This window comes from Trichoderma asperellum, chromosome 5 (assembly GCF_020647865.1).
Source record: "Trichoderma asperellum chromosome 5, complete sequence".
Classification (NCBI taxonomy): Eukaryota; Fungi; Ascomycota; class Sordariomycetes; order Hypocreales; family Hypocreaceae; genus Trichoderma; species Trichoderma asperellum.
The window spans coordinates 135280-159263 of NC_089419.1; the positions used below are offsets into that span (position 1 = coordinate 135280).

Below are 23984 nucleotides of genomic sequence, written 5' to 3' on the forward strand. Positions count from 1 at the left end.
GGCAGAGCACCGGCTGCAAATGACGAAGAGGCAGGTCAGCTGTTGACATTGTAAGATAACAATATATCAACTCCATGTCAACATGCGTCAAGCAAGCATCAGCTAACACACGCTGTTATCCGACGATGCCTATCAATTGGAGAAACCTCGGTGAGTTTTAGTTGTACTGGCTATAGTTTTTTAACAGGGAAGAGAGTGTATGACATAACTAGAAGCTCTTATAAAAATTACCTTTTATTTATAAGGAACTGAAGGCATCAGTCAGAGAGTTTGTTTAAAATGTATTAAAAATTTATTTTTGAACCCAATTTTATAAAATATAATGTATCTTTTGAGCTATCTAGCTTTATATAATAGTAAGATTCTATTTGTGCTTTAGGCTCACATTGGCACGCCGTTTAATACCACTTTCAATAGCATTGATTCTTTAATGTCTTTTGCGTGAGACTTTAGTTCGTCTACATCCCAGTTCACCCAGACGAACCTTCCCTTAAGAAATTCAGCTTCAGGGGATGCAAGCCAAACGTGAAAGTGTGCTGGAAGTGCAACTAAGAAAGGAATCAGCTATTGTAAAATAAGGACAGATGGCATTAGGAAACTAAAGGACAGTGAATTTACCATCATCTTGGCCTGGGATACCGGAAACTTCATTAAGCTCAGTTGTAACAACGCCGGGTTGAATGTTAAAAACGCTAAGGTCTGAATGCTCAGCCTGTAGAAAATCGAACATTTTAACGATTGCTAGCTTGGAGGATGCATATGCCCAATAGCCAGGGAGCGGGTTGATATGCGCAAGGCCCGAGGAGATATTTAAGATTTTTGCTTTCGGCGCCAACAAGGGGACCATCGCCTGTATGGCGTTGAACGAACCGATTATGTTACCCTCAATACTCTCTCGCAATTCTTTCTCGCCGTAAGTGGCAAGAGAGTTTGACGGCTTAAGGACGCCAGCGTTGTTGACAAAGATGTCAATCTTGCCGCCGCCAGCCTTGTGGATAGCGCTGGCGAAGGCAGCCTCCAAAGCGTGACGCTGGCTAATATCGGCACCCTCAACAACCACGGTGGTGACTCCTTCGGGGTTGGCTTTGGAGATTTCTTCTGCTGCCAACTGCAGTTTCTCAATGCGGCGCCCGAAAATTGCGATGACTCTGGCACCGGCTTCTGCAAAGGCGATAGCAGTGGCCTTCCCAATCCCGCTACCACCCCCCGTAATGAAGACCGTTTTTCCAGCAGCACTGACCTCGGGCAGGGAAGGCGAGATTGCAGGGTAAACCGTAGTATGCCAAGTCTTAGTGAAGGATTTAAACATCTCGTTGCCTTGATACGGACCGTCGTAGCTGGCCATCTTTGAGTTGGTACACTGGGAATATCTCGACAGGGGTTATTAATCGTCCACAGCGGTGAACAAGAAATCAGATGGAAAGTATTAAGCTATATCAGATGACTGAGTAATTTATATCGTTTAGCATTATTTTGAAGAAGAGGACATATTTGATAATGAGCAGTTGAGCTTCAATCTATATATACTACACGCAGAGATATCATGACCAGCCGGTATTCTCTATTACTAGGTAGTGTATGTAAGCAAGAAAATTTGAGATAATTTTGTTTCACGTATATTTCTGCCAATTTCGCCATATGGAGGTTCCGCGGATGGTTGTAAAGCTGTCGAAAGCCCTACAATGGAGATGGTTACAAATAGCGGCTTACAAAGCATATAAAAGCAATCTCAGATATTAATAACCAATGCAGAATAAATGATATTGAGAGAGCTTCCGCGGCTTTTCTTCTATTCGGCCATAGCTTTCTATATATAGTATTTAACGCAAGGATCCAGTCGGCAGTGTGCGCCAGACTTGTGGAAATGAATTAATTTCCTGTCAAAGGGGGAATCTTTTTGTCTTCTACTGATCTAGCTTAGTTTAATTAAACACCATCACTTTGGCCATTTTCCTCAGATCCATATTTTGTGTCCAGAAACACCGATGAATAGTCAACATTGTTAGCTATTATAGCTGCTTCGTCGCATCGTCGTTGGGTGTGCTGATACAACTCTGCACAAGTAGCCTGAAATGACTTTAACATTTCACTCCCCGTCTCCTGCACCATTTTTTCCAGTGTTTGCAACCCAACTTCAATGAGTTGGCTATCTAATGCCAATTTATTGTGTTGCGGCCTATGCATGCTATTGGCTGTTAAGAGCACCATAGCTGTCATATAAGAGCAACCAGTGTTCCTATAATGTCATTGTTAGTGATCTTGACTGAACAGCAATCAATATAACCAAACAAGCAAAAACACACTGGGGGCTGTGATTGTCCAACGAGGATGCAGCCTCGGCTACCTTACCAGAAGTTCCAGCAATCTGTCATGCCCAATGTCCCAAGCAAAACCATTAGATCACGCGCCTCGTGTACCAACACCTCCCATTTTGGCGGCAGAATTGGTACAATACCTTGCCTACCATACCTGCGTATGCTGGCCACCCACTTGGCGTCCCACGCATGGGCCTGGTTTATGAGAGTTGTGCAAGCCAGAGTAGTGGAGTGCAATTCTCCGAGAAAGCGTAGCACATCATAAGGTACTCGCATTAGGGCCACAGAGGCGCTAAACTCGGGTGGGATGGAGACTTTCCACTGCTCAAGGGCGGAGGCTACGCTCTGTAGTGCATGAGAACGCTCTTTCGGACTACGTTTTTGAGAGCGTGTTGAATACAAATAATCATATACGCCGCCTTCAATCGTGGCCAGCTGGATGCGAGTTACAAAGTAATTCATCTTGACGGTTCTGTCGGTGGTAGCGATGATGCCAGTATCGTTTCCGGTGTCGTTGATTCCACTCATGCCCGCAATCTGATACTCGACAACTGTTGGCGACGGCAAGTCAAGGTTGATGTCGTCATCAATCTGTATCGATGGCTGTTTCGAGCGCATGCTAAGGTCTTTATCGAGGATGTACGCTAGCCAGAACACATAAGCACGCTGTCTCGCGTGGAGAGTATCCAGATGCGCCGAGTAGGTACAGTCATGCAAGCCAATCGCATGTGCGAGACGCATTGTGGTGGCAATCAAGATCAGCGAAGGCTGGAGATCTTGCGAGGCCTGAAGTAGCATCACCATGCCCACCAAGACTTGGATATTAAGCAGCTGGATCTCACCCAGCACCACTGTGGAGAGCACTGATTCTGCTCTGCTAATACACTCAGCCGGGGAGGGGACATTATGACAATCCACAAGAGTGTACCGTTGTGCGAGAGCTAAAACAATATTTATGGCAGCCCATGCCACCGGATTTCGTTGTACGGGTCCAACATTGTAACAATTGTGGACTAAATGCAGAAGGGCTTTGGCATCAAATAAGGGTAATACTGTATTAAAATCCTTGAGGTAGATTTGTATGACAGGTAGGGCATGTTCTCGAGGAGGGAGGATCATCGATTTAGAAACACCATTGTCGTCTTGCTTTGTTACGATGGTTGACAGTGTCGTTGTGGTGGTCTCCGTGGCCCCGTCAGATTGAGGTAAAGACTGAACATCACTTTTCTCCTCAGCAAGTTCTAAGCGGTCAATGAGCTGCTGGATTATAGCTTCTAGTTGCCGCATATGACCTTGCGTATTACTTGTGCCACCCTCGATATTTGCAGAGTTCTGTCGTTTCTTCGGTCCAGGCTTGCGGCTGGGTGCTGTAAAGGTACAGTCAAGATTATACGTGATGCAATGTGAGCAGTGAGGCTTCTGTCTATCGCACTTAATTTTGCGCCGGTAACAGAAGTCACACGACTTTCGCTAGATTAGCTCATTGCCTCTTCTGCGACGAGGTGGAAATCGTAGTCTATACCTTCCTAGTAGTTTTCGAACCTTCCATCATCGTTACAACGATAATGATTGAGCCAAATGGAAATTAATATGACGCTTTCATCCGTTGTAAAACAGATTGTGTTCGCTTCAGAAACGAGGTCGTTTTTAGAGCCTCCGCGGAAGCACATCGCTACCGGCCGCTGACAAATAATGGAAGATTGATAACCTTAATTCGATGGACCATAGCATTTTAAAGCATCCGCGGAACCTAAGCGGCACTAGGTAGGGGATTGTTTCAAACCTGGAAGCCATGGGTGCACTAATGCTCTAGCGCTAATGCGTTGAAGGCTCTGGGGCATTAGTCGCTGGCGGAGTTGAAGGGATGAAGCTCGAGACACCAGAGGAAATTTTCTGATGCTTTGCCACAATTGGATCGAGCTCGATTCTCGCACACCATATGACGCTCCACATAACTTCCGCATCAATTTGGCTATCGCTTTAGCCAACCTTATACTGTCTATAGCATCCGTATGATCCTCCGATACAGATAAGGATACCATCATGCTTAGGCATCAGATGATAAATACACCGATTTGTTAAGTAATTTTGCTGGGTCAGCGAACTTTCTTTTTTCTGTATATTTCATTCTGTTGTTGCAGCAATAAGTATATCTGGCTGGTATGCCATGCCTTCTCTTACAACCCATCAGTGTTCACTACTACTAGCCACCAACACCATGCCTTTCCAGTCTGCCATTCTCTCCCAGGAGCCAGGGGCTCAGTCGACCGAATCGAATCACGAGCATAGAGAAGAGAAATATAACGCAAACAATGTCAACACCATAGAGGGCTCATCAAACCAAAATAGCATTAATCCCAAGCTGGGGGTCAAAGGGCGACAGATCCGCGGTCTTCGCTGGCTGGTAATCTGTGTCGCTCTCTACATCAGCTGCATTCTCTATGGTCTTGATACCACTATTGCAGCAGATGTACAAGGATCCGTTATCGAACAGTTTGGTCATGTCGAACAGTTGGTATGGGTCGGAGCAGGGTTTCCTCTGGGCTCAGTATGCGTCATTCTTCCACTTGGAAACCTGTACAACTCTTTCAACATCAAATGGATCTTCTTCACAACTGTGGTGCTTTTCGAGATTGGTTCGGCTCTCTGTGGTGCCGCTACAACCATGAGTGCTTTGATTGTCGGTCGTGTTATCGCCGGTGCCGGGGGTAGCGGCATTTACCTTGGTTCTTTAAATTACTTCTTGGCCATGACAGCATCAGAGGAACGTGGTTTGTACATGGCACTCATTGGAAGCTGCTGGGGCGTTGGCGCTATCCTAGGCCCTGTCATTGGTGGAGCATTTGCAACATCGTCAGCAACCTGGCGCTGGGCGTTCTACATCAATCTTGTCATCTTTGCCGTTTCGGCTCCGGCATATATCTTCTGCCTTCCCTCAATCCGCCCTTCACGAGGCGTCAGTATACGTGAACGGGTTGCCCATCTTGACTTTGTCGGCTATATCCTTGGCGCTGGCATCTGGGTCACTTTTCTCTTAGCACTCTCAATGGCAGGTGGCCAATGGGGCTGGCACGATGGAAGGACTATCGCGACTTTGGTGGTTTTGGGAGTCACTTTGGTCGCATATGTCCTCCAGCAGTACTTCGCCATCTTCACCACCAAAGCTCACCGTGCATTTCCTGTCCATCTTTTACGTGAACGCACACAAGTTCTACTCTATATCGCGACCGCAGCCGGCATCACAACACTCTACGTTGCAATGTATTTTATTCCGGTGTATTTCCAGTTCACTAGTGGCGATAGTGCCCTAAAAGCAGCTGTTCGTTTGCTTCCTTTTGTCATCGTTGCCATTTCCGTAAATCTTGCATCTGGGTATTTCCTAAGTGCCATAAAGATATACATGTTGATCTACGTCATTGGTGGCACATTCTTGACGGTTGGCGGCGCACTCCTTACTGTTTATCTCAACCCACGCACATCAGCCGGAACTATTTACGGCTTGTGTGTAGTCACAGCAATCGGTAGTGGCTTGGCCATGTTGTCTGGCTATTCTATCGCCACGCTTACCACTAAACCAGAGAACGCTGGGGCAGCGCTCAGCCTGCAGAACGTATCGCAACTTGGAGGCCAAGTCATCGCTCTTGCCGTTGCGGGGCAGATTTACCATTCAACGGCTGTCAAAAATTTGCGATCCGTCCTATCCGACCAGAACTTCTCAGAACAAGATATCGAGAGCGCTGTTGCAGGTGTCCAGAGCAAAGTATTAGGAAAAGCGCAGGGGGGGTTGCAACAGGAGGTTGTCTTAGCTCTAGTGTACGCAATGCAGCGAGTATTCGTTTTAATTCCAGTAGCAGGAGGTGTTATGATCTTGGCAGCATTATGTATGAAGCGACAGAAGCTTCTTGGGGTTACTACAGTAGCTGCTGTATAAAATAATAATAATATATATATATAATAAATTATATATTTATCAGTGCCATGTCTTCACTTTTGGGACCTAGCTCTTGCGCAGTCGATCGCGAAGTATATCGGTCTTGTATCATGTCGTCCAGGCAATACTTCTTTGGTGCATGGAGATCAGTGGCAAGATGTGAGTCTTGGGGTAGCCGTCTAACATTGTCGGCACATTCAATCTGTCCAGGGTGCGTCTCGGTACCATTCAATCAGAATCAACTCCAAAGATGTCTGAATGGGAAATCACTATCTAAAGGATTACATATCGTATAGAGCTCACAATCCTGGATTACCATTGCCGAAAGAGCCGACGTCAGCACTGCGTGATGATTTGCATGGTGCATAGCAAAGATGCTAACTGTCGTGGAAGCAGCAATGCCGTTGACTAAATCAATGCCTTCTTTCGGCCACGACAATACTGTTGTAAGATCACCAGACGCTGAGGCAGAGCCTTGTAGGGTAGAGGTGGAAATTTGTGCCTCTAAAGTCCTTTCGAATCTTCAAGCACGGGAATTGATATAGCGGAATGGCCTCGCAGTGTTGCTTTTAGACGAACGGTGATCGTGGCATGTACCCAGGCTGCTTGCAAATCATTATCTGGGAGTAAAGTTTTGTAGCCTATAGCAAATGTGAGGACACCTGATAGGGTAATTTGCATCACTGCTTCTTGTAATGCAATAACTTCGCTGGTACGCATATCAACGCTTCCCCGAAACCAGTATTAAGCCCTATTCAATTATCTTTGGCCATAGTCTATGGCTAAATAATTAGTTAGTCAAATATGTAAACCATATGCATAATTATTGTTCGCCAAGCTCTTTACGAGTATGGAAACGCTCTTTTGACTCGAGTGGTTCACTCGGCTCCTGCTCTATATCTGTGTACTCTACGATGCGCCCGACCGAGTTGAAACTCTGCTGAACAATCGCATATAGTTGTACAAACCAAATTACATTGCCGCTAAACGTTGCAGTATATATAAGTGCTATACCAGCGTTCCCAGGGGTTCACAGTTCCTCTATCCAGGCCACACAGCAGGAAGGTATGAAAAGCGCTTATTGAGTGAGGAGCTTCCACATCTGTAAAAAATAGACTTGTGATTTGGTCAAATGGAATCTTGTCGAAGAATAGAAAGCGGGCATGGGGAATAGAGTTCAGCAAGCTATCGAATATTCGAACTGAGGCTTTGAGAGCTCCAGATAAAGTCATGAGATCACGGATAAGTGAGACGAGGACGTATGTCAAGCAGATAATTAGTCGAACTTATGAGTCCATGTCCTCACCCAGAAACTCGTTCCTAGAGAGGCAATTTGTTGAAGAGCAAATGCGAAGAAAACGACTGTCCAGAACCCGCTGGAATGGATCTAAGAGAGGTTATGATAACAGAAAAAGGAACAACTCCAGCCCCCTTGTCTTTATGGTATACCGGGTCAACATTGGTCTCCAAAGATGCATTTATATCTTTGGCCCAGCTATCCGATGATTCGGATACTTGGATATGGAGCACACCAGGGTTTACCACTTCTGGAATATATGTAAAGTCCATCGTCTTAGAATCGCCTTTCGTTTTGGTAACAAATCCATCTGTCATAACAATGCCAAGTTTCACCAATTCTTAAGTATTTCCCTGCTGTTTTACAGTTCCATTCTCTAAAAAGACCGCATAGTCGTAGTGGGGAAGAACAAGCTGAGCATGATGTATCGCAAGAATACATGTTCTCCCTTGCATCAGGGGACTCCTAATTGCGTAGAAATGTATATGTCTTCCAGTGCGTGAGTACAGTGCACTTAGGCAGTCATCCAAAAGAAGGATAGGAGCACGGCTGTACAATGCTCTCGCTAATGCAATTCTTTGCGTTTGGTCACCGTACAAGCGACTACCGAGTTCCCCCGCAATGGGCAAGATTGCCGTCCTCAAACTCTGCAATGTCACGGCTCAAAGTTACTGCATCATGGGCTATCTTGTACCGGTGATTTTGGAATCGCAGCTCCAATAATATATGAGCTCGAATAGTTTGGTTCATGATCCAAGGCTCCTGCGAACGGTATGCTGTCTTGGCGATTCTGGAATCATCGTCGATCGGCAGTTGCGCCAGCGGTAGATGTACATGGCCGCGCAAGAGCTCCATCTCTCCTAGCAGTGCCAACAGCAGCGATGATTTGCTCGATCTACTAGGCCTGCAAATTACATTGAGACTATTCTTGTGAAAATTTATTTGAAGATTTGATACGCGAAATGCGTATGTGGGCGAAGATTGGGCAAGCTGCGTATCGTCACTGGCCTTAGTGTCGACGTCATTTTGAGCTGGCATTCAAGGGTGGCATTTTCAAAGCCAACTATCAGTTCATTACCTTCCATTAATTGATTATGTCGACTAGTTCCTCCCTCATTTAAGAATTTTTCTTTGTGGCTGACAGGGACCTGTGCTTGAAGCATGGACGATACTATGGACGGCATTCTATCCAGCGGGATGCGTAGGACTGCGAATATAGCTAGAGCGGGAAAAGCGGCTTTAGTTTCCAACGACTGTTTTTTCGACGGCATTGTAGATGAATAAAATCAAGAGTGTAGTAATAAAAGGTAAGGAATAGAAGACAGCCATAGATACTGACTACTAGAAGAAACGGATACGTAGTTCTGAGAGCTCTAATTTCCGTAAACGATCGACCTTTTTGCAAACTCTTTTTCCCATGCACAGAATTTGATGACGCGGATATTGGTAATAAGTTCATTGCTCGCTTACACACGAGAATCAGCTACGCCCAACACTTTCATTTGAGCTGTCACCTGGCGTTTGAATACCAGGGCGTTCAATAGCAAGGCAGCAAGCATCATGATCACACCTAAAATGCCACTAATTCCAAGTATGCTGTACAGCACCAAAGATGCAACCGTAATCTGGAGAGGAAAATTAACCCATGCGAGATGCATATGTGCGCCAACTTCACCGACACTGGTGGCAAACACGGCCACTAAGTTGAGAATACTTCCATCAGTGGTACGAGTGTCCTGAGAGTAATTTTCTTGATCTTCTGATACCTTTGTAGGCCTCGCCACTCTTCTACCCAATACTTGGTGAAATGTCGTCGATACAGACGCTATCGAAAGGGATCGTGAACCCCCCGTAGCTAAATAGCTAAATAGAAAAGAGTCAGAATACCCACTATAGGGATGCTGTTTTCCACTATTACAGGCGCGGAGTTGCGATATAGCGACATAGAATTAGGCACTCTTCTCACGAGCTCTGAGCTGAGGGGTAGCAGCCTATAGCATCCAAGACACTAAAGTAATCGCATTTAACCTGTGGGTTAAAGCGTAATTGACCAAATGATCTGGAAAGTTCAATAAAGGAACCCTTAATTTACGGTGAGGAATTGTTACACACGCGTGCAGAACCATATTTGCCTCCTCGCCGCGTGAAACTCATCGCGTCACAGCATCTGGCTTCGCGCCCAGCATCTTTGTCTGCTTTGGTAGGCAATCCAATCCCACTGTTGTGTTACACCTCTTAAGGCTCACAGTCAGGGTCGCAAACTCAAATTAATCGGTATTCCATCTTGTCATATATCAAGGGAGGGAGGAATCGATGGAAGTCTGCAATTCCAGTGGCAACCAAGCCAACAACCTTCATTATGATCGCTGGACCACCGTGGAATTATTTCTAGCATGGTCGATCCTACTAGAGAAATATTTGGGTTCGGCTGATATTTCTTTCATTTTCGAGGAGGCATCCATGAGAAGGCAACTGTTTCGACTGAGTTTGTCTGATGGGATAAGGGTTAAACAGACTACAGAGAAGATCAAAGATCTTTTACAAGATGCACCTGTGAATCCAAAGAAACACTGCAGGCGATTTGATTCGCAAAAGCTTCCGCTGCCTGCGCGGCAAATAGCTGAAGACTCAACTTATCCACAGCCAAGAAACTCTCTACAGATGGCATATTTTTATGAAGCTTACAAATGGCTCCTGGGTTATCAAACCCCTGATAGGCAAACAAGATCAACCCCCCTGTCGATTTCCATCGTCCCAAGGCCAGATGGAAATGCCCTAATTGTAAGAGACACATGATGCTTTGGCAGAAAGATACACATACTTGTGGGTCGCCATTTATAAATTGCTATAAATGCAAATTACAGCTTCCCAAGAGCGAAGCAAAAGCACACTACGAGAATTGCAAATTTTGGATGCGCAGAAAATGCAACAGGGCGAAAATTCTATTGACAGAGAACGAGAAGCATGCTCAGGAATGTGGAGGCCCAAAAACGTTCACATGTAGCAGGCGTTGGAAGCATGCCCCTGAGCTCAAGGAACATTTAAAGGCCGGGCTGCGAGTACCGGATGTGCTACCGCTGTCAAAAGTCCATGTTAGCGTCAGGAAAACCGAGCACAGCAAGGAATGTGCTAAAGCGCGGCCAGCTCATTGCTATAACTGTCGAAAATATGGTACATATACATCAGCAGCTGTCATTGGTCAGCAACGATATTTCCTTTCGGATCCAGGATGTCGATACTATCTCTCCTTATGAATTGAAAGATATTTGGCGGTGGAACCAGACGGTACCACAGCCGTTTTATATTTCAATTCACCATACATTGTCTGAGATTGCGAAACGGCACTCTGCAATGCACGCAATTGACGTTTAAGACGGTACATTGACTTACCAAGAGCTAGGTCAGTTTTCGTCCCAGCCCAGCTGATGCCGCTGCTCCGTCAACATGGCGTCACAACTCATTGTTTTGTGCCTCTGTTATTCGAAAAATCAAAGTGGGCGAACGTCGCCATGCTTGCCCTCCTCAAAGCAGGTGCAGCATTCGTTCCACTGGATACAGAACACCCAGTGGGCATGTTGCGAGGCATCATGCAACCCTTAAAGCCTAATACAATTCTATGCTCTGCGAAAATGAACGACCAGGCAGCACGGCTTGCTCCTCATAGCCTCATCATCGATAAGTCACTCGGCCTCGTAAGTTATACTACTTCCATTGATAGGGAGAGAGAACATAACACACAGCCAAATGACCTAGCTTATGCTCTGTTCATCTCTGGCAGCACAGGTACACCCAAGGGAGTACAAATTAGCCATTCCAACCTTTCTAGCGCAATCCACCATCAGGCCGACTTCCTTGGCTTTGCCAATAACGCAAGATCATTCGATGGCTCTTCATACGCATTCGACGCGTGTATCTTCAATTTCTTTTATACTATTGCACGTGGGGCTTGTCTCAGTGTCCCCAATGCCAGCATCCGAAAGGGGGATTTGAGCTCTTTCATCGCTAAGCGCGAGGCCAATTTAGCCCAGCTTATCCCATCCATTTCACGAACCCTAGATGTCGGCGTACTACAACCCTAATGGCCCTGATTCTTATAGGAGAGCCTTTGACACAAAGTGACATTGAGCCGTGGGGGAACTCGCTTGCGTCTTATGAATGTATATGGGCCCACTGAATGTACCATCATGTCTTCTGTGCTTCCTCCGCCATTGAGAAGCCTTCGCAGGCTAACATCATTGGCCGCGGCTTAGGGACAAATCTTTGGCTTACTGAGGTTGGCAATCCATCTCGACTGGCGCTTATTGGATCTATTGGCGAGATTCTTATTGAAGGGCCGCTCATGAGATTAGAATACATCGGGCAGAAGCCTAGCAACTCACAAACATTCATTATTGATCCACCATGGCTCCTTGCTGGTATTGACGGCGAGCTCGGAAGAAAGGGTGGACTGTTTAGGACAGGTGACCAGGTGCGATGCAGTGAAGATGGAACGCTTGTATATGTCGACCACATCGGGTCCGAGATAAAACTAAGAGGACAGCGGATCGACATAGCAGGCCTAGAGGATACAATCCGACGCCTTATTCCTCGACAACATGCACTTACAACCGCAGTGGAAATTACGCGGATTCCCTTAAGAGCCAACGTTGCATCTCGCCAAGGGCTTTTAGTAATCGTGAGCCCAGTCAAATTACATCAGTGGAATAACTTTCATGCTGAGATGTAATCACTAGCTGCTCGTCTTAATTTTGAGCTTAACAAAATTCTTCCATCCTATCCGAAGCCAGAGGCATTGGTCTTAATGGGATCTATGCCCACAACCAGCTCGGGAAAGATAAATCATAACCGTCTCAGATCTATGGTTGACATGCTCTCCTCTTCTCAGCTAATTTGGCTGGTGAATTATCCTGATGAGCTCTCTGCACGAACTCCCTTTAGCAGCTCTTCAGAGAACAGGTTTGCAAAGCTCTAGGCGCAGGACTTAATGATTGGGGCTTCCGATATCTGTCGCGAAGATCCCATTTTCAGATTGGGTGGCGATTCTCTTCACGTAATGCGGTTGTCGACGACTGCCCACGATGAAGGACTTTTTCTGTCGACTAGAGATATCTTTCAGACTCCACAGCTGGCTTTTCTTGCTCAATTGATGATACCTTTGAGACCTGGCATAACTGAGAAGGACGTGTACAAGCCATTTTGTCTTCTACTCAATTCAATCGATGTTCCATCAATCACGCGCTATGTTGAATCGGTCTTGAGCATAGATATTAGTGATACAAATGATCTCCTTTCCAGCGACGGGTTTGATACATGCACACACTGGCACAAGGGAGACCCGCTATTGGTCAACTGTTCGTTTTCTAAATATGTCCTTCTATCCGACTCTCGGTTTTAAGACAGGTCCTGATGGCACCCTGGAACAGATTACAATAGGTTAGAATGAACTCGTTGCAACCCCTTTATGGACGACAATACTTGCTTTTCCAGGTGACGATGTGATTCGACTTTGGGTGCTAGCAGATCCGAAAGAGATAGGTAATGAAGGCGCTGATTTAATTCTTGAAAAGCTTAAGCAAAACATAGATGAGATCTAAAAATCTTCACAATAATGCTGAGTATCTTTAGCTACAAATATTAAAGCTTTAATGCAAATAAAATTTTACTATCATATGTTATACAGTAAATCGATATTGATCTCCTCTATCGAGATAGACAACTTGGTCTTGTAACCCGGCCTGCTCGATCTCTTTCATAAATTCCGTCAGTGGTGAGAGAAAAACATCATAGTCGTCATAATGTATAGGAATTGTGATATCTGGGTTGATGAGACGAATCAACTGGAGCCCTTGCTTGGCATCCATAGTCACCATTACCAACGGAGCGAGGGCACCTGGAATGGTTGTGCCTCCAAGATGAATTAACATAAGATCAATTTGCTTCCCTTCAAGCCACTTTGGAATCTCCTTCAACTCGTCGACAAATAGTGTGTCGCCTGATATATATATGCGGTAGCTTGTTCTAAATTCTGACGCTGGATTGCCATGGTGGCTGATGTCTCTCATACCAGTTGCCCAGCCCAGCTCAAGTAGCCATCCATTTGTGGGCGGTACCGCATTCAACAGGTCGTTCAATTTTGAGATAGGACCTGGAGGGACATGTTTTCCTGGCATTCCAGTCACTTTTATCGCAGGTGTTGCTGATTCGTCATGTCCAGTCTCGCTGCTATTCCGGCATTCCAAAAGCATGCTCTCAAAGAAGTCGAGGGCGTAGACAGACTTGAAAGGCTCTGATCTAGACGAGGAAGTCAGACATCTTTTCGCATGCGGAGTCGTAACGATAGGGAAGTCCCGATTCAGCGAATCTTCGACTATCCGATCAAAATGATCTTCATGGTAGTGTGACAGCAAGATACAATCCAATTCAGGTAGCTTGTCAAGTTCAATAGCTGGGTTTGTCCTCCTCTGTGAAGTCACTCCGGGTCCAAGATGGACATGGTCTCCTGCGTGCAAAAAGTTTGGATCAGTCAAGACGCGGATACCACGCCATTCAAGAATTGTGGTAGCAGTTCCGATAAAGAATACACCAGCATCCTCTTTGCCAGTTGAACTGGTAGGATGTGTGCGGATATCCTTGATAGGTAGCCCGGTTGACGGATCTCCAATTCCACTTTGATCTCTAAGTAACGAGACTCTAGACAATTGGTCAAGAACTAGATGGCGTGTTTGACCCCTTTTTGACATTCTGGCAATCGAGATAAAAGATTGAAAGGTCGTATCTAAACGAAAATAATTCTACAGAACATGCATGTTTGTATGCGGATTGCGAGTCATGGGGAATTTGAGTATTCTACTACCTGACATACACATGACGCCATATATATGTAATACAGTATAGTTGTATAAGAAGGCATATTAATTTTTCGGCCGCATTGATGAGATTCGTGAGAATGGTGAAACGACGTCAAATAGATATAGGTTGGATCAGTCTCAAAGCGCATGATAAATTACAGAACTTGGGCTTATTAGACACTATTCTAAACGAGAATCGTGTGGATGGTAATAGATAGGACCTTCAAAGTGAAGACCACAGAATAATCTACTCTACAGAATAAACAATCACTCGTACTAGAGAAACTGAGTGAGAACGGGAAGACTTATAGAAAGACAAATGCAGTAGAACCACTGAAATGCATTTCTCGTAGACAATTCAAGCAGGAAGACGCTGAATACCTAAAATCAGACAATAAAAGGCTATTTTGCGGAGCTTTGCTAATAATGCGGTCAGGTATATCATGCATGACGCAAGATTGAGCTTCTGTGTAGCTATTTTTAGGGATTGATTACACGGCACCCCAAAAGAGGGGGGGGGTGACTTTTTTACTATAGAAACACTTACAATCCTATAGTTAGCCAATTTACTGTTTATACTGTAAAACTAAGTACTTATTTAATCACTACTATATTATAGCGCTTATACTGCTATATTATAGCACCTATATCGCTTTATTATACTACTTATACTGTATTACTATATACTATTCATACTACTACATTAGTGATTAGTGGCTAGTTAGTCACATATAAATAAGTCCAGCGACCTCTGTGTAGTGTAGAAATACAGTATATAGGCGTCCCTTGTCACAAAATAGGGTTGCCGTGTAATCAATTCCTATTTTTACTCACGGATCTTGAATTAGTAGCTCAAACGGCGGGGGTGGGTATTGAGGCGTATGAACGGGCTAGCACAGATCGAAAATCAGATGAGTGCATATATCACTGACCTATGCCTACCACTTCCCTTGCTAATTTCTTATCTTTATCATAAAAAAAATTAAATAAATAAAAATAACATAAAAATAAAAGGATCGCACTCAGGTTGCGTACTTTATGAATTAAACCCGGTACCCTAAATTTTGATTCCCAATCGGGGTTCAGTAACTGATACCTCAGCGGGGCCCTCAAGTCTCGTATTTTGGTTAGGGCTTCATATCTCACTACATTTTTCTCAAATACGACGCGTAATACAGAGAACACATGCTCTAGTGTCAGCCTACTTGACAGGTTTCAAATATAAAATATTGTACTAAGTATAAAGACAATTATCTCTACAGTGATACAGTTCCATTTGGTAGGCAAGGAATGTGGTGAATAATATACGGGTCGAGCTCGTGTTACTTACCTAAGATAATAAACTCATGTAACAAACCTGATTAAGTCTCACGGCCCTGGGTTGACATTGTAAACGCTTCTTAAGCCGGGATTTGGAAATAAGTAGACTTGAACGTCATCCAGAATATTTTCAATCGATGACTCATCTATCAATGACACTCTCGTGTCTGCGGCCGTCTCAGGTAATCACGAAGCATTACTGAGCTTCTGAAGTGGCACTCGTTGGACTAAAACATGATCATTTTTTATCCAGACGAAGGATTATACGACCAGAAATCCCTATTGGTACGTGACGGATTTTATTTCATCAACTTTGTATGACTAAATTCTTTGAATAGATCGGAAGTTCAAGATCTGGCATGCGGAACTGGTATTTAGGCAAATACCCAAGGCAAGACTGTCAGAAATGTGCCATCTTCAGAGTCGACATAAGTAGTGATATGATAATGTCGGTTTAAGTCAATGCGAGTTATGAATCGCCAGTCATTATTGGGCTTACCCAGGTTGCCATGTTGCAAACAGACATATACGATCAGGTTACCTGCTTGGGGACACTTTCTACCTCTCTGATGACCAATTTCTCGTCGCTTTATCATATGTTCAAGGGTTACGAGCAAATAGGTATCATCTAACATTGAGCGCCGTACATAAAGCTATTTCCCCAAGCTGGCGGAAAATAGATTTCAGCTGGTAGAGCATCAGCACTTCAGGAAGCTGTGGACTAAGTTTCATATTGCTATTGATTGGAAAGTGGTGTACGTTTTTTTTCCCCCTCTTTTTGGTATCTGTACCATCATAACCACAATGAGAGCTACGTACATATCTAGCCGGGTATTTCGTCTTCATATGATCTAGATTAGCTTGCGAAACATAACATATATATATGTACATAAACTTCGGAAATAAATTGTATTATTCATGATATATTAGTACTGTCTTTTAATATGAAACTTATTTTATAAAATAAGTTCTTCTTCTAATATGATAACAGACATCATTATTTAGAATAGGGTAGGCATTGGCAAACTCGAAGAACTAGTTGGCAAGCATCCTGTGCCTGTTCAGAAGTCCATACCTTGTCCTTGGAACCTCCTTGCTAACTCTTTTCATGTGAAAAGGAAATTACTAAACGACTTAATATTTTATATTTATTTCTATTTTACTTTCATTAGCCGCGCAAACTATTACTTACCTCTAACCCTGCTAATAATAGAACATCAATTAGCTCTGCGCCCCGAAGCCATTACCACCGCGCCTGCCTATAGGAATGGAACAGCTGGTCTTCTAAACAATAGTTTAATTTTAATTCCTGGGGGAGATGTGACTACCGCCATATTTCAATGCCGGTCATGTGCCGAGATCCGTCCTTCCGTGCGAGGCTCAGGCACCGCCCAATCAATGGTTGCGATGGCATAGCCTACTAACCACATTTTATGCACTGCCGAAAGCCTAAATAACGCCACTCCATCAATGCTGAAGAAAAAGAAATATTGATGTGCGGTTTTTCCCCATAACCCCAGCGTACTATTATCTGACCGGAGCTGAAAGAAGCTTTTGATCTCCGCACACCTTCCCCCTATTATTTATTTACCCGTTCAATAGAGTTCTAACCCCTGCCAAGCAAAAGATGCCCGTCGGCTCGTCGGCTCACTCTTTCAACAGGGCCTCCTTCAATAATTAACCTTAATGCCGCTGCAATCTTGCTTAATATTTTTATTTCCTTTCGTTTCAACTTAATCTATCCTTTCAATTGCCTTCGTTTCACTATATGATACGGCTCAGGGTTGAAATATATACTACTGTCCACTTTTATTTTTTAACTAGGTTGTATATTTTCATGTATTCTGAATATAGGTTGGCTACCTATTATACGAATACACTAACTAAGGTGTTTTTCTTTTCTTTTTTTTGGTCTATCTCCCACCATCCTCTATACAACTTTATTGACTTATTGACCTTCTCACTCATAGACATTGATAGTGATTGGCATGTTGAAATCAAGCTCGCCGATGCAGATTTGGAACTACACATACTAATCAGACAACAGCACTGCTTAAGAAGGGAAAACAAACTTACACCGTTGTTATTGTTACAGCAAATTATAGTCTGTTGGCAGGCGGTGGTGTTGGAGCAAATGTGACCTGAAAGGTATCAGATATTTTCTTATATGGAAATGACAGCCATCACTTACCGCCATTTCCATCGCTGCTGCAGCAGTATGGGCTTCCTGCAGAACAGGCATTTGTCTGTGTGTTCGTGCCACAGTCGCTTCCGCTTGGTCCTGGAGTCCAAGTTAATTTAGCATGTTTAAGAATCCGTAAACACTTACCCATTGCGTTGCTGTTGTGGTTGCGGACAGGCATCGCTGGAAATGGAATATCTCCAAGTGATGGCGCACGAGGCCCAATGGCTCGTGGTTCGACCTCAGCCTCTTGGACTGGAGATGCCATGATGCCATTAAGGGCAGCAAGGGTATAGAATATCACAGAAGCATACATGGCTGAGTCTTAAAGATTGGTAATGGTATATTGGTTGAAAGGGGGTGTCTGACTGTACTGAGTAGCTTGAGCCACAGTGGAGGGAATGTGCCCTTCTTATACAAAATATTATCGTTTTCACGAACTATTTCTATGGATCACTGAATAGAAGATAAATAACTCGTTGCAAACAAAGAGACGGTCAAAAGTCTAAAGAGATAGTTGCTGTAGTAGAGTCTGTAATGATGGGGAGTTACGTCTTCTTAACTAACTTTGTATCACTTCATGCATAATACAGAGTTAATATACCCCAACAAAGATTAGTTCATATGGCAATTTATTCAACACTTTGGATAATTGTGATTTACCCTTGTGGATCTGTTAAATTATCTTTCCAGACGTAGCTCAACACTGCAAACTTGCTCATGCACCATTGCTCAACGCTTCCGAAAGTTCGACCTAATGCATGTTCTAAACCTTCAGCCTTCAAAAACATAGATCCATTTCCTAAGTCTCAACTAAGTACGGCAAACATTGACTTCAGTTGACTGAAAAGAATGTTGTCTCACATGCCAGCGCCTAGATAGTGTACCTGAACAATACTACACCAATATATTCTCCGCTTAGATTTGTCAGTTTCTGAAAGATCAAAAGTTAAAACTCCAAGTCCCGACCTGCTATAGCCCAGCCTGCCAGCTTTTGATCTACTGCCATTGGTCAATCAAACAAACGAGCTCGCATGCAGCACAGATAGTTAACGTCTATAACTTAATTTATATGGGAAACCAGCGTTAAAACTGTAAGAAGTAAGTTCAATAGTGCCAAGGACACGAATGTTAATTCCTCCCGCGATCTCTATTTGTCGCCACTTCGTATTGTTTCTACACTGCGTTATTATTAGAACGTTTAACCGAACCTCACAAACAATCTGCTGAGAGAAAAGTATAAAGAGGGCCTCTCTGCCCTGCTCAAAACTTTTCTTGCCAGTCCCAGACACTCTCATAACAAAGCAATCATCACAGCAACACATCTCACTCTTCGTTTTACCTTAAAAACGTTTCTATCTGTCAATATGCAATTCACTACTGCCATCGCTCTTCTTCTCAGCGCCGCCACTGGTGCCATTGCAGCTCCCGGTGGTAGCTGGGGCCATCCTGCTCCACCACCACCTCCCCCCCCTCCCCCCCTCCCCCTCCTCCTTCTCAGCCCCAGAACGTGGGCACCAACACCAACACCCAGTCCAACTATTGTGGCAATGGTGCCGCGCCCTACTGCTGCAACGCTGTAACCTCTGCACTTGGTGAAAGCTACGTTGAGTGCTCCGGCGCCGGCGGTACCTGCAATTCTATTACTGTTTGCTGCAGTAACAACAACCAAAACAACAATCAGCAGGTATGTCCTAAAACAACTTCAATATCCACTATGTCTGCGACTACTTTTAAGTGCATTATACGTGGTCCAAATATGAAGTGTATCCGCTGACCACGAACTATAGGGAAACAACAACAGCGAGGACAACGGCAGTGGCAACCAGTCGTGCAGCGCCTTTGGATCACAGAAAGTGGTGTACATTTAAATTTGTCTGCATAAGTCTGAGACCTGCAGCTATCTTATTGACATGTCTTCTAGTCTTATAAGATATGCCCAGCCTATTTTGTCAGCCATGGATTCAGGTTCAAAATTGTGAGATTGTGTGTTGAAAAGGGGAATTTGGTTCTTTTCTATTTGGGTCGTAAGACAGCTCTCACCAAGTTGTCTTTACTTCCCACCTACTTTCTTTAAGACTATTTTGGCCGAAATAGTTTATTCACAATAAAAAAGAATTGGTTTAATTCTCAAACTGATAACATTGGACCCTGCAAGAGAAATGCTTGCTCTTCCCAAGTGATAATTTCCTTTCCTGTGTGCTATGCTATCTCTTATTCATATGGTAGTGTACATATGGAGGTATCAACTACTACCTACAGTACATTTAACAACAGAATAGGAGAAATATAATGGTATGATCTCAGCGCATATATGAATAAGCATATATATAGGAGGGCAGAAATAAGAAAATACAAGTATTAGCTCTTTTTTTTGTATTACAATCAATTGTATATTTCGATACTCTATACTCTAAATGATAGAAGATATTTTAACAATGGGTTGCAGTGCCTTTTTGCCATTCCTAAAATGTCCCCAGCGATGGTCAGTTTTACAATTTGTTTTGGTAATGAGCTAGACTCAGCTGCGGTAATGCCGTTAAGATTTTGGGAGATTCTAGGCTGACGCAGCACTAATCCACTCGAGCCGCCACCGATAGTGTATCTCGACTGGATCCAGTTTACACCGTGCGCCATGGAATGACCGTTTTAGACACTGCTTGGCATGTAACAGGTTACCGTGCGTAAACCTTTACCTTCAACCATCGTGTTCTGGCGATGTGTTCAACGCCCCCTTACTGTATATCATGGGCAAGATCATAATCTTTTACGACAGACGGATTAGGCTTTGTTGATATGGAAGATTGGTTATAACCTTCAGGAATCCGTCATCCACGGATCTACTAGTCTAGATAAGAGTTGAGTCACTCATCGTAGACGTCAATATATCTGTGCGGTTTCCTGCTCAAATTATTCCAAGTGTGTTAACAAAAAGCAGAACTTTCAATGTTAGGTAAGGTCAGCAATATTCGGCGTGTATGGGGGAGGGGGGCCTATATGACAGGCGCTGCTACAGCGCTCTAGGACGCGGGTTTAGTGGTCAGCAAATGAAAGCCATTAGCACGTCGCCTCTCAAGGGTTTTATTAAACAATAAATGTCTTCAGAATTTGAAGTGTAACATATTTGTGCTATCTCTTGAATCACAAGTCTAGAGGCTATTTATTCAACAACTTCGTTAGCTATGTAACACACTACCAGAGACGTTGCCAAGACGGTTTTTTCGCAAGTGCCGACAAAAAGAAAAAGTACGGGACACCATCTTGAAAAGTATAGTGTGTGTAATACTTGATACATTTGCACAATACTCCTGTACTTTTAAGGAAATAATTCAGTCATTTTTGAAGGCCATTATAATTTGAACCTACTAGAGGGGAATATGCGATTGGTGTATTGATAAAATTAGAAACCTGAGGTTTGATCTTGGAAATCCATTTCTCAGCGCCGGGACTTCGAATATTGTGATACATATATTTTACTGCGTCAATCAGCGGTATTTCCCCTGTCGATTACTATCTTGTGTTTGGTCTTAGTCTTGTATGTAATTCAGTAAGAGTTAGCCCATTAATTAGTGGGCGCTGGGAAAAGATAACAAGCAACATGTTATCGTATGGATAAAGCCGCAATCTTTATTACAAAATAAATATGTGTGAATTACCTCAGTGTTAATTAAGGCTAGCTAATTGTTGTACTACGTACATGTACAGCGCTGTGTCAAAAGTCTCTTGTAGAGTTAGCGCTTAGTCTACCCTGGAATATAATAATAATATTAAAATGTTTAATAATTAAGCTAATATTAGTAATATATATATAAGAAATATATTCTTAAAAATTAATAATCTTTTATATAAGAATTATTTAGCTTTAAAGTATTGAACTAGGTATATATATTTTAACTTACTTTTTATATGTATAATGTTATTTATTATTATTATATATATATATTAAGGTATATTTTAATAAATGTCTTAGTTTTAATTTAAAAAAGGTTCTATAGTAATTATCAAGTAGAAATATAGATAATAATAAACTTTTAGCTTATTAATATAAGTAGGTCTATAGTTATTAGTATCTAAAAAAGGTAAGTTTAGGTAGATTTTGGTGTGCACTATAAGCCCACAAGAGACTTTTGACACCCCACTGTAGTTTCTCGTCAAGCGCTACTCTTTAGTTTTCAGCGCCTTGGCTAGGCAATAAGACACGCCAGCAGCCATAACAAGGGTGGCAGAAAAGATAAATCCGTCGGAGAACTTATTTTCGGGGACATTGATACTAGTTCCAGCAATAGGGCTACCGATTAAGACACCAAGTGCCGCAAGGAAAAATGACTGTCCCATCCACGTGCCGACCAATTTCATATCGGGTGTTAGGGAAGCAACAATGGCAGAGGGCAGCGAGACAACTGCCCCAGAAACAAAACCGTATAATATGGCAAATACAAGGAGACCGCCTAAGTTCTTGATAACAATTGCGACATATCCAAGGGTGCCGGCGACCAAGGTATAGGCAATAGCCGTTTCTAATGACCCATACTTATCAGCTATGAGGCCGGGAATTATTCTTCCGAAGATTGAAGATGCGTTTAAGATCGCCAAAAGATAGAATGATAATGTGGAATCAACGTTTGCATGTCGCTGCGCCCAAATAATAATGTAGAATATCGGTATGTATAAACCTGCGAAAGACAGGAAGAGACCAAGACTGTAAAAGGAATACGGAATGCTCTGAAAAGCGTGTAGATCGAGCAATGCACGGGCTTGTTTAGGCGGAGGCAGACGCGTTCTCATCACCGCAATACTGACTATAAGTGTTGCCAGAGAAATAAACCCGAGAACCCTGGTAGCCCAAGGAAAGCCGATTCTAGGTTGGAGCCGCTCAAAAACAATAGGATATATGACGCTTCCCAAACTGCCACCGGAAGCAGTAATTCCAATAGCTAGAGCTCGCTTAGTTGTGAAGTACGTAGTAACAATAGCCACGCTGGGCAAAAAGATAAAGCCAGTGCCAAGGCCAACGGTTAATCCTTGTGCGAGAAATATCTGATAATATGTTGTTCCCAAACTTTGCATCATTGTGCCGAAGACGGTGAAAAATTGTACCAACGATGATGAGTGTTCGAGAGTAGCCACGGTCAAAAATTGGGCCTACAATGACACTAAGTGCTACAAGCAAGAAGGCCTGGAAGGTTCCGATCCATGAGATGTCAGAAGCGTTGGACAACTTCAGAAGATCATCCTGATAATAGGTCTGAAAGACGCCAAAGGAGTTCACGAGACCCCTATTTTAGCAATGATTAGAAAAGATAAAGAAGCGACTCCAAAGGAGAGATTGACTAACCATGAATTGAAAAAGAGAAAATGTGCTCCAAGCACTTGGATCCAAGCCGTAAGGCCGCCATTTGGGGGAGGATGGGGCCGCAGTGGTTGCTGCGCCGCAGCATTGCCTGCAGTGGACTTGTCGTTGTCGCTGGTTGTGGCTGAGCCATCGTTAAAAGGCATATCCGGTAAATGTGCAGGTGCCTCTGATGCAGCTGAGCTATTTGCCCTGACAAAAGCTAATATCTCTTCGGTAATTCCGAATTGCCAAGTAGTTGTTCCAGACAAATATATTTGAAGAGGCTTTGATGTAAAGGTATTACTTGGCTGTAGGCGCTGCGGACTTTGTTAGACAAGTACTATACACATAGAAAGGTATCGTAGCTCCGAATAGGGCTTGTGATGTGATCCGGTCAGTCGATATGTAGCAGCCTTGGCAAACAGATAGTTTAATATATATTGCAAGCATTGGCATGTTGGAGGCTCAGATATGAGCTAAACATATCGAGAGAAATTAGCCATCGCTTTTATCATTCATGGGAGATACTGAAGATGATTAATGTTGTTTTGAATTGGTAAGTAGGTGCGACAAATTTCCCAATTTAGAGAAGATTTATCCACATATAGTAAAACGGTCCGTCCTATAACATAGCTTTTGAACAGCGTCGGGAGGCAGCTAGCTTGCTGACTCGCCTACTGTGTTTCTGTGAAAACTTGGACTGTGGGTGTTGCTATATAAAACAAGTAACTCATAAACTCCCCTCGGCGGAATACTTGG

General features: G+C 43.6%; 10 protein-coding genes across 10 annotated transcripts; 5 read left to right on the plus strand and 5 right to left on the minus strand.

Moving 5' to 3' along the window:
* Positions 1-381: 381 nt before the first annotated feature.
* TrAFT101_008188 (putative secondary metabolism biosynthetic enzyme) lies at positions 382-1345 on the minus strand (the record flags this gene model as incomplete). The annotated part of the gene is made up of 2 exons (XM_024903794.2): positions 382-548; positions 619-1345. The coding sequence occupies 2 exons, from the start codon at positions 1343-1345 to the stop codon at positions 382-384; spliced, it is 894 nt and encodes a 297-aa protein (XP_024762403.2).
* A 543-nt stretch (positions 1346-1888) lies between these two features.
* TrAFT101_008189 (uncharacterized protein) lies at positions 1889-3893 on the minus strand. The gene is made up of 3 exons (XM_024908010.2): positions 3838-3893; positions 2350-3779; positions 1889-2236 (listed from the first exon to the last, which is right to left on the minus strand). The coding sequence occupies exons 1-3, from the start codon at positions 3865-3867 to the stop codon at positions 1927-1929; spliced, it is 1770 nt and encodes a 589-aa protein (XP_024762402.2). The 5' UTR covers positions 3868-3893; the 3' UTR covers positions 1889-1926.
* A 528-nt stretch (positions 3894-4421) lies between these two features.
* Positions 4422-6294, plus strand: TrAFT101_008190 (uncharacterized protein). The gene is made up of 2 exons (XM_066128262.1): positions 4422-5634; positions 5710-6294. Exons 1-2 carry the CDS (start codon positions 4483-4485, stop codon positions 6244-6246), a joined length of 1689 nt encoding a protein of 562 aa, XP_065984380.1. The 5' UTR covers positions 4422-4482; the 3' UTR covers positions 6247-6294.
* Positions 6295-11052: 4758 nt separating this feature from the next.
* On the plus strand, positions 11053-11622 carry TrAFT101_008191 (putative NRPS-like protein biosynthetic cluster; the record flags this gene model as incomplete). Its single annotated transcript, XM_066128263.1, has 1 exon — positions 11053-11622. One exon carries the CDS (start codon positions 11053-11055, stop codon positions 11620-11622), a length of 570 nt encoding a protein of 189 aa, XP_065984381.1.
* A 72-nt stretch (positions 11623-11694) lies between these two features.
* On the plus strand, positions 11695-12345 carry TrAFT101_008192 (uncharacterized protein; the record flags this gene model as incomplete). The annotated part of the gene is made up of 3 exons (XM_066128264.1): positions 11695-11719; positions 11794-12218; positions 12277-12345. 3 exons carry the CDS (start codon positions 11695-11697, stop codon positions 12343-12345), a joined length of 519 nt encoding a protein of 172 aa, XP_065984382.1.
* Positions 12346-12527: 182 nt separating this feature from the next.
* Positions 12528-12938, plus strand: TrAFT101_008193 (putative secondary metabolism biosynthetic enzyme; the record flags this gene model as incomplete). The annotated part of the gene is made up of 1 exon (XM_066128265.1): positions 12528-12938. One exon carries the CDS (start codon positions 12528-12530, stop codon positions 12936-12938), a length of 411 nt encoding a protein of 136 aa, XP_065984383.1.
* Positions 12939-13215: 277 nt separating this feature from the next.
* Positions 13216-14283, minus strand: TrAFT101_008194 (uncharacterized protein; the record flags this gene model as incomplete). The annotated part of the gene is made up of 1 exon (XM_066128266.1): positions 13216-14283. One exon carries the CDS (start codon positions 14281-14283, stop codon positions 13216-13218), a length of 1068 nt encoding a protein of 355 aa, XP_065984384.1.
* Positions 14284-17532: 3249 nt separating this feature from the next.
* On the minus strand, positions 17533-18390 carry TrAFT101_008195 (uncharacterized protein). The gene is made up of 4 exons (XM_024908009.2): positions 18041-18390; positions 17903-17992; positions 17788-17852; positions 17533-17734 (listed from the first exon to the last, which is right to left on the minus strand). The coding sequence occupies exons 1-4, from the start codon at positions 18207-18209 to the stop codon at positions 17672-17674; spliced, it is 387 nt and encodes a 128-aa protein (XP_024762396.1). The 5' UTR covers positions 18210-18390; the 3' UTR covers positions 17533-17671.
* Positions 18391-19157: 767 nt separating this feature from the next.
* Positions 19158-20094, plus strand: TrAFT101_008196 (uncharacterized protein). The gene is made up of 2 exons (XM_066128267.1): positions 19158-19630; positions 19684-20094. The coding sequence occupies exon 1, from the start codon at positions 19261-19263 to the stop codon at positions 19474-19476; it is 216 nt and encodes a 71-aa protein (XP_065984385.1). The 5' UTR covers positions 19158-19260; the 3' UTR covers positions 19477-19630; positions 19684-20094.
* A 1957-nt stretch (positions 20095-22051) lies between these two features.
* Positions 22052-23389, minus strand: TrAFT101_008197 (uncharacterized protein; the record flags this gene model as incomplete). Its single annotated transcript, XM_066128268.1, has 3 exons — positions 22052-22930; positions 22995-23169; positions 23229-23389. The coding sequence occupies 3 exons, from the start codon at positions 23387-23389 to the stop codon at positions 22052-22054; spliced, it is 1215 nt and encodes a 404-aa protein (XP_065984386.1).
* Between the last annotated feature and the right edge of the window lie 595 nt (positions 23390-23984).